At 41.2% G+C, this 9,456-nt stretch overlaps 1 protein-coding gene across 4 annotated transcripts in view; it reads left to right on the forward strand.

Annotated features, from left to right (window-relative positions):
• The window catches only part of LOC117398121 (homeobox protein otx5), a 12,000-nt gene extending 3,131 nt beyond the window's left edge, over window positions 1–8,869 (forward strand). The window contains exons 1-4 of one of the 4 annotated variants that reach the window (XM_033997107.3): window positions 901–3,585; window positions 3,685–3,970; window positions 4,856–5,007; window positions 5,535–8,869. In XM_033997107.3, the coding sequence (XP_033852998.2) occupies window positions 3,874–3,970; window positions 4,856–5,007; window positions 5,535–6,164 (879 nt within the window). In that variant the 5' untranslated portion in view covers window positions 901–3,585; window positions 3,685–3,873 and the 3' untranslated portion in view covers window positions 6,165–8,869. Of the gene's footprint in view, window positions 1–900; window positions 3,971–4,855; window positions 5,008–5,534 lie in introns of those variants that run through there. The other 3 variants (XM_033997125.3, XM_033997116.3, XM_059004803.1) reach the window with 3 other exon arrangements.
• Window positions 8,870–9,456: the final 587 nt, after the last annotated feature.

Raw genomic sequence — 9,456 nt, forward strand, 5'->3', positions numbered from 1 at the left:
GTGTTTGAAACGCTGAGCGGACTCAGTCTCGACAGAAGCACGTCCTCGAATAGCATCGCCGAACCGGACCTGACCGAACCAAACTGGAAACACCGACTCTGAAAACAACCACGGAAAACAGCGTCGCTTCACTGTGTGTGTGTGTGTGTGTGTGTGTGTGTGTGTCAGTGTGTGTGTGTGTGTGTGTGTGTGTGTGTGTGTGTGTGTGTGTGTGTCAGTGTGTGTGTGTCAGTGTGTGTGTGTCAGTGTGTGTGTGTGTGTGTGTCAGTGTGTGTGTGTATGTGTGTATGTCAGTGTGTGTGTGTGTGTGTGTGTGTGTGTGTGTGTGTGTGTGTGAATCTTGGGACATATTGGTGAATTTGTATATGAAATACATTGAATTGGTTAAGTGGTTTATTTATTTATGTATGTATTTATTAATGTATATATATATATATACTATGCTTTTACCATACTTTACCATGGTTTTGTTTATCATCGGACATTTTTATAAGGGTTAGTTTACCCTGTTTGTTTTTAATATGCTTTACCAGACCTCTCTGTGCTTTACAATGCTTCCCTATGCTTTACCAGACCTCTCTGTGCTTTACAATGCTTCCCTATGCTTTACCACACCTCTCTGTGCTTTACAATGCTTCCTTATGCTTTACCATCCCTCTCTGTGCTTTACAATGCTTCCCTATGCTTTACCATACCTCTCTGTGCTTTACAATGCTTCCCTATGCTTTACCAGACCTCTCTGTGCTTTACAATGCTTCCCTATGCTTTACCAGACCTCTCTGTGCTTCACAATGCTTCCCTATGCTTTACCAGACCTCTCTGTGCTTTACAATGCTTCCCTATGCTTTACCAGACCTCTCTGTGCTTTACAATGCTTCCCTATGCTTTACCACACCTCTCTGTGCTTTACAATGCTTCCCTATGCTTTACCAGACCTCTCTGTGCTTTACAATGCTTCCCTATGCTTTACCAGACCTCTCTGTGCTTCACAATGCTTCCCTATGCTTTACCAGACCTCTCTGTGCTTTACAATGCTTCCCTATGCTTTACCAGACCTCTCTGTGCTTTACAATGCTTGCCTATGCTTGGCTGTTTTGGAAAAACATTTGTTGCATCACGTGATTATTCATTTTTTTCTAGGTCAAAAACATTACACAACATCCCATCAATACCAGGAGCATTAAAAGCCGCAGCCGGGCACCATGTGCTTAAAACGATACCAGCTGTACAGTGTGTTTGTTTACAGCGCGCTCCTTGTGGGGGATTAGGAGGAGCTGCAGATCGCGTTTGCAGAGTTTTAATGTATCTGTTTCCGCGGATGAGGAGCAGTTGTCCAGCGGGTTAATCTTTTCGGATTTGGGAAGAGGGGTCGCACTAGAGGCTGTCGCTATAATTGCTCCCTCGGGGATCGAGGAGCGGGGGAGGGGTGGAGCGGGCAGGGGAGGGTAGGAGAGGAGAGGTGGTCTCGTTATCACAATGCAATATACGTGTAGTACAGTACAGTGTAGCGCGGCCACATTCCTGTTATCTGCGCTCAGGACGCTGGTTTATAAAACTGCATTGAAAATAAAGCACATGCGCTTTTTTGGGGTTTAAATCTCTAATCCCCAACACGTGTTTGTGAGGTCGAATTCTTTATTGAATCTGGGACACACACACAAAAAAAATCCTGTTCCTTTTGTCAATGGAAAGGCACACAATTAAGCTAAAACGTTTATATATTAGTCTAATAAATGTTGTATTATGATTTTTTTTTTATTAAATGATCTGTAAAAGACACTATATTACGTTTTTAGATCAGATTTAAAAGCCTCAATATACATATATTAAAACAGTTAAAATATACTAATAATAATAATAATAATAATAATAATAATAATAATAATAATAATAATAATAATAATAATAATAATAATAATAATATGTCAAAATGAAAATGAATTCTGTTTTCGGGAAAACATATCAGAATATTCTTATCGGATTAAGGGTTGCAGGAAAAGAGCGTTTTCACTTCAGAAAACTTTCAAAGCAGATCACTGGCCTGCTTCAATTCGTTTGCAGTGTCCGTGTAGACTGTGCAGCGTAATTGAAGACACTTAACGTGTCTATTGAGTGATCCTTTGGGACACAGGAGCGGGGTTAATAGGGGTTTAACAGTCTGTAGATCGGGGGCGAGGCATTCACATTGAAATTGAACCGCAATACAGAAAGTGGAAAGGTGTGGATTTAAACACGATATTAAACACACAAGCATATGTAATTAATGGATTGATAAGATCCGCACTTGGATTCGCCTCTCCGGAGGGTATGCGGTGATTTAAACCTGTTATCAGAGCTTGAGATCTCGGTGCGGTTCAGTTACCTGTTGAATAGATTTGCCTGCAGCAAAACTCGAGAGAGAGGATCCGCCACTTCCGAGGAACCGCAGTACAAACGAGAGAACCGGATTTCAATTAACCGCACAGCATTATTATTATTATTATTATTATTATTATTATTATTATTATTATTATTATTATTATTATTATGGTATGTCTTTCGTAAAGAGAAGAAGACGATAGTCAGATTTTGTTTTAATGAAACTGGAATTTGATATTAATGCATAATCAGAGAGAACAATATTAACGAAAAGTCTTAGTTCTTAGAACAATTTTGCTTCGGACATCCCGTCCCGTCCGGTCCCGTCTGCTTTGTGCAAACAGAAAGAGACGTTCAAGTATAATTGAGAGTTTAATTTCTGGGTTACAGGACAATAAAACCAAACCACTCAAAAGTAGACACGAATCTTGCGGGATAATAAACATACACCGGTTTTTTTTAATGTATTCATTTTTGTAAAGATGCTTTAGACGCACAGAACGTAAATAGAACAATACGTTGAACACAGCAGCTGTTGCGTAGGGCATGTTTCATTGCGGATGTCTTGCTGGTCCGTCGTTTTTGTATTGTTATCCCACCTTCCCAAAAAACAAGTGCCCCCCCCCCCCCCCCCCCCCCCCCGCATATTATCAACGATACTTCAGTTGAACAGTAATCAATACTACTACTAATAATAATGATCAACATTTTCCTGGTCCCCTATTCGATCATTTCTGTGCATGCATGGCCCGCGTTGAAAACAGCGTATTGGCCATTGTTATGACTAAAGAGGGTAGCTGAGAGGGGGGATTAATATCACCCATACACCCCTGTGCCATTTGACTATGAATACACACCCAATGGGAGTTTACTAGGAGTTAATTGGGGATGTACGGTAATGAGTAATGGCCTCGGGGGGTGGGTGGGGGGGGGGGGGGTGGGGGGCGCTGTCCTCTCAAACTTCTTAATTGAATTAGCCGGCCCTTAAAAGCAAAGTTACGTGTCTTTGTAAGCGTCAGTCCACTCGCCTGAGCGCTGCCTCACACCTTCCGCATCTTAACTGATTATATACATACACACATACACATAACCTTTCTCCACTGGCTGTCCAGAGCGGTCAGACAGAGAGAGAGAGAGAGAGAGAGAGATAAAGAGAGAGACAGACCGGGAGACTAACACGGTACATAACTTCAGTTGGAATTGCTTGAGATCTCGGAGTCGTCTTGAGTTAGTCGTGTATTTCTATTATAGATGTCTATACATATGGTTTGCCTGCCGTCTGCATTACTGTAGTATTAACCCTAATCTCTGTGTGGACCTGCACAGGTTGGCCTGCACGCCAGGAAAGGAGCGTGGTTTCTTTGGGACATCGCTCACATCACCACCGCCGGCTGAAGGGACGGCGCTGGAATTAAAACAGTTTGACTGGAAGAGAGAGGAGCGAGGGAAGGCAGGGAGGAAGCCAGGTTAGCGAGCCAGAGAGCCGGGAGAGAGAGTGAACCGAACAGACCGAGCATGATGTCCTACATCAAGCAGCCGCACTACGGCATGAACGGGCTGACCCTGTCCGGACCTGGGATGGATCTGCTGCACTCCGCCGTCGGGTACCCATGTAAGAAGAGCCTTATTAAAGTTATTAGTAGTATTGTTATTATATATAATTATAATTAAAAAGTTTGGTATCACCCTATAAAATTAACACAGTTTGCTTCATCATTGATTATTATTATTATTATTATTATTATTATTATTATTATTATTATTATTATTATTATTATTATTATTATTATTATTATTATTACTATTCTTGGTGTGGAAGTATTCTTGTTATTCAGACGTTTTTAGAAATGTTTCCTATTCGACCAGGCAGGTGTTTGCTGTATGTAGATTTTAGCCAATAGTTTGATCTTGTTTCTGTGTCGTTTTAAACTGTGGTTCTGCTCAACATCTGAGGCATTTTACATACAGATCTGAATAAGAAAATGAAACTGGTTAATAAGCGCGGAGAAGTAGGCTGTAGCCCAGCCCGGATTTAAATAATGAAAGCGCTTGAAACGTGCAAGCAAACTCTTAATTGAGAGAAACAAACGCGAAACTCGCTTTTATCTCATTCATGCTGTCGCGTGTTTTGTGTAATATTAGAAAAATAACGAAATAATAAACTGTATTTAAAAATAAATAAATTGCAAGATAATAGCTTATTTATTAGGCCACCGAACGACAAAAACCCACTGACCGAAACGTGCTGAAATAAATACTTTTTGAATCATTTAAACATTTTGTGTTTTTACATTTTTGTGCACTGCAGTTATACCGCCTATATATATATATATATATATATATATATATATATATATATATATATATATATATATATATATATATATATATATATATATATACGCACACACATACCAGGACCTTGACCATTCATGACCCCTCACTTTTCATCTCTTCATATATTAACCCGATTTCTTCCTCTTTTCTCTTTTTATAGCGACGCCACGCAAGCAGCGACGTGAAAGAACGACGTTCACGCGCGCTCAGCTCGACATTCTCGAGGCGCTCTTCGCCAAGACGCGCTATCCCGATATCTTCATGCGCGAGGAAGTCGCGCTGAAAATCAATTTGCCGGAGTCCAGGGTACAGGTGAGCCACGCTCCAAAAATGTTGCATTTCACAAAAGCTTTGACTCAAGTCACAAAAAAAATGCGACAAAAAATGGCAAAGTATATAAAATGAGGACAATGGCGCTTAATGTGCTAATCAATCGCATGAATATTTGTATTTCTAGTTGCTAAAAATAAAATAAAAAGATAATAATTCTAAATAAATAAATTACCGAAAGTTATATCGGTCATTGTGAGCAAATGGCAAACAACGCAATGCGATTTAACCCCTTTCATGCTGGTTAACCCGAGTTTAACCCCAGTTTAAGACACATTACTCCCGAATTAAATCAAATCCGAACAGCTGTAGTCGTCCGGTCCCTTCTAAGACTTTGATATGATCTGTTTCTACAGCAGGACCACTGAATGGGGCATATAAAAGTGTCCTTAATACTTGTATAGTTGAACGGTATTATTATTATTATTATTATTATTATTATTATTATTATTATTATTATTATTATTTCCGTGTTTTTGTTCAATCCTCAATCCCTTTCTCTCTTCCAGGTCTGGTTCAAGAACCGCAGAGCCAAATGCCGGCAGCAGCAGCAGCAGAGCAGCGGGCAGACGAAGCCCCGGCCCGCGAAGAAGAAGACCTCTCCGGCCCGGGAGACCAGTTCGGAGACCAGCACCAACGGGCAGTACAGTCCGCCCGGGGCAGTCGGGGGCGCGGCCGCCACCCCGAGCTCCAGCGCCAGCGCCACGGTGTCAATCTGGAGCCCGGCTTCCATCTCTCCCATCCCGGACCCCCTTTCCGTCTCAACGACCCCCTGCATGCAGCGCGCCACAGCTTACCCGATGACATACACGCAGGCGCCGGTTTATAGTCAGAGCTACGGCGGTTCCACGTCCTATTTCAGCGGGCTTGACTGCAGCTCTTATCTGTCCCCCATGCACTCGCAGCTCTCAGCCCCCGGAGCCACGCTCAGCCCCATCCCCACGCCGACCATGGGCGGCCACCTCAGCCAGTCCCCCGCCTCTCTGTCCGCTCAGGGGTACGGGGCTGCCGGCCTCGGGTTCAGCTCGGTGGACTGTCTGGATTATAAAGACCAGTCCGCGGCTTGGAAGCTGAACTTCAACGCGGCCGATTGTTTGGATTATAAAGACCAGAATTCGTGGAAATTCCAGGTTTTGTAATAAATAATAATAATAATAATAATAATTAAAAAAATATGCATTTTAATTAATAAATAAATTTAAAAAAGTAAGAAAATAATAACGATGAACGAATAAAGAAATTACTAAATACAAATGACAAAATTACATTTTGAATTAAGAATGACAAAAATATATATTAGTTTATATTGAATATGTTGAAAACCTTTTGTTTTATAGTGTTTGGTGTCTTTTCTAATTCTTCTGCAATCTGATATATAACTGTCTCAATCTTAACCCATTAGGCGCTACTTCGTAGTTTCCTTTTTCAATTTTACTATATTGTTTTGTTATCCGCAAAAATTAAGTCTAAAGTAGCTGTTATAATTCCGAAAATACTGCCTTTCAGATGGTTCATGGCGCGTCAATAATATCAAATAGGAAACTCAAGCCTAAGAACCCAGTTCTTGGTGTCTTTTCCTCCCCACAGTGGTGATAATGTGGCTCCGTTTCCTATGTTGAGTTTCACGGCCGGCGTGAAATTTCACTGGTCTGATTATGTGCATGTCTAACTCGACTCTACTCAAAATAAAACGATATGCTGTAAATACAGCTCTCATTGTACACTTTAAACAGACTGAACACTTTCAGAATGGTAGCATGTTAAGGGAGGGAGGGAGAGAGGGAGGGAGAGAGGGAGGGAGAGAGAAAGGGATAGGGAGGGGGATAGGGAGGGAGAGAAGGAGGTAGAGTGAGGGATAGGGAGGGAGAGAGAGAAGGAGAGAGGGAGGGAGGAAGAGGAGAGAGAGAGGAGAGAGAAAGGGAGAGAGGGAGAGAGAGGGATAGGGAGGGTGAGAGAAGGAGAGAGAGGGAGGGAGGGAAGGAGAGAGAGGGATAGGGAGGGAGAGAAGGAGGGAGAGTGAGGGATAGGGAGGGAGAGAGAGAAGGAGAGAGAGGGAGGGAGGGAGGGAGAGAGAGGGATAGGGAGGGAGAGAAGGAGGGAGAGTGAGGGATAGGGAGGGAGAGAGAGAAGGAGAGAGAGGGAGGGAGGAAGAGGAGAGAGAGAGGAGAGAGAAAGGGAGAGAGGGAGAGAGAGGGATAGGGAGGGCGAGAGGGGGATAGGGAGGGAGAGAGAAGGAGAGAGAGGGAGGAAGGAAGAGAGGGAGGGAGGGAGAGAGAGAGGGAGAGAGAAGGAGAGAGAGGGAGGGAGGGAGGGAGAGAGAGGGATAGGGAGGGAGAGAGGGGGATAGGGAGGGAGAGAGAGAAGGAGAGAGAGAGGGAGGGAGGAAGAGGAGAGAGAGAGGGAGAGTGAAAGGGAGAGAGGGAGAGAGAGGGATAGGGAGGGCGAGAGGGGGGTAGGGAGGGAGAGAGGGAGGGAGGGACAGAGGGGGAGTAGCGATTCTAACAAACTCAGAATTCACAACCAGCTCGGTTCCGCCGAGACCCAGCAAGAACATTCGTTCTGAAAGACTTTGCTGCTGTTCCTGTAAAACTTCTTTTCGATTCGTTGGCTGTTCTGTCTCTTGCACTATTTCTAAATAACAGCAATAATTAAAGAACACACACATACATATCATTTTGAAATATCAAAAAGACAAAACCAAGCTACACCACTGAAAGCTACAGAAGATGCCGGCTATGGCGGGACCAATACAAAAAGACACAGTGACCAGAAGAGAATAATTAAACACACCTCATCGTGGCTGCATAGACCAAAAAAAAAAAAAAAAAACCATAGAAAAAACTGATAATAGACTTCCTTCAGACATTAGAGTGTGAACCGCCTAAACAAACAGGACAGGCATAGCAAACCTGCCAACATCTGGAATCCCGAGTCACATGACTGTCCTGGATGACGTCACAATGCTGTCCACAGGTGGTTATTTTTCGGTAGTGAAGATGTTAGTGTATTATTATTATTATTATTATTATTATTATTATTATTATTATTATTATTATTATTATTATTATTATCATCTATGTTAATGTTATTATTAATTAATGTTATTCATGTTATGGTCATGTAGTTTTTCTTTGTGTGATCAATGTAACAATTATTGTTGAATTTAACTGTGCAAAAAAAATAAATGTAGTGTCAGTTTTTAGATTCTAAGTTATTTATGTTTTTTTTCTGTAAATGTGGTTTCAGGAGAGTACATTTGTGGTGACTCTAAGAGTAAATATGAAACTTTATTCGAAAAGCAACTGAGGAATAGCGACTGGTTTTAAAACACAGACACCTCCACTACTCCAGCTACGGCAAGAAGTACATTATTATTATTATTATTATTATTATTATTATTATTATTATTATTATTATTATTATTAGTATTAGTTAGTTATTATTATTATTATTATTATTATTATTATTATTATTATTATTATTATTATTATTATTGTTAGTTATTATTATTTTTTAAATATTTTAGCAGATTTTTATATTTCTGTTCACTGTTTTTCAAACTCAGGGGGGGTATAAATGAATGAGATCTCTGGGGAATAACATTACCCGTTACTGCAGGGTTAAGAGTATTATTGCTGTGCGTTTGACTGGAGCGTCGCGCCCCCTTGTATATACTTCTCTCTCTCTCTCTCTCTCTCTCTCTCTCTCTCTCTCTCTCTCTCTCTCTCTCTCTCTCTCTCTCTCTCTCTGCCTCTGTGTGTCGCTTTTTATTTTTTCCTTTGTAAATGTAGAAAACGAGTGATTTAAGAAAAAAAAAGATTATTAAAATAATACCCATAAAGAAGCACAGGCTTGCTGTCGTTTGTAAACAGGCACTATAAAGCAAATGGAGAGACAGTGCACGATGAGGCAGCGGTTGATGGCACACTGAGACACAGGCATTCAAGTCTGTGGATTTCATAAACCTTGCATACAGGCATTGATGCATGCATGTGGACTGTAGTGCAATGAACCGGTCTAGAGTTTATTGCAAGAAACTGACCTAGACTGTACAGCAACTGTTCTAAACTGTAAATAAATTGATCTAGACTGTAAAAAACTGTTCTAGATGGTAAAGAAACAGATCTAGACTGTAAAGAAACTGATCTAGACTGTAAAGAAACTTCCAGACTGTAAAGAAATGTATCTAGGAACTGATCTAGAGTTTATTATTTAGACTGTAAAGAAACGGTTCTAGGCTGCAAATCACTGGCTCTAGACTGTAAATAAACTGCTGTAGGCAGTGGTGCTAGAAACTGCTCCAGACTGTAAAGAGACTTCTAGATTGTAAATAAATTATTCTAGACTGCAGTGCAAGAAACTGATCTTGACTGTAGTTGAAGATGACAACACCAGTCTGTGTGTGACAAGACAACAGGCATTGAAACAGGG

The sequence above is a fragment of the Acipenser ruthenus genome, chromosome 30, assembly GCF_902713425.1.
Source record: "Acipenser ruthenus chromosome 30, fAciRut3.2 maternal haplotype, whole genome shotgun sequence".
In the NCBI taxonomy this organism is placed as follows: domain Eukaryota; kingdom Metazoa; phylum Chordata; class Actinopteri; order Acipenseriformes; family Acipenseridae; genus Acipenser; species Acipenser ruthenus.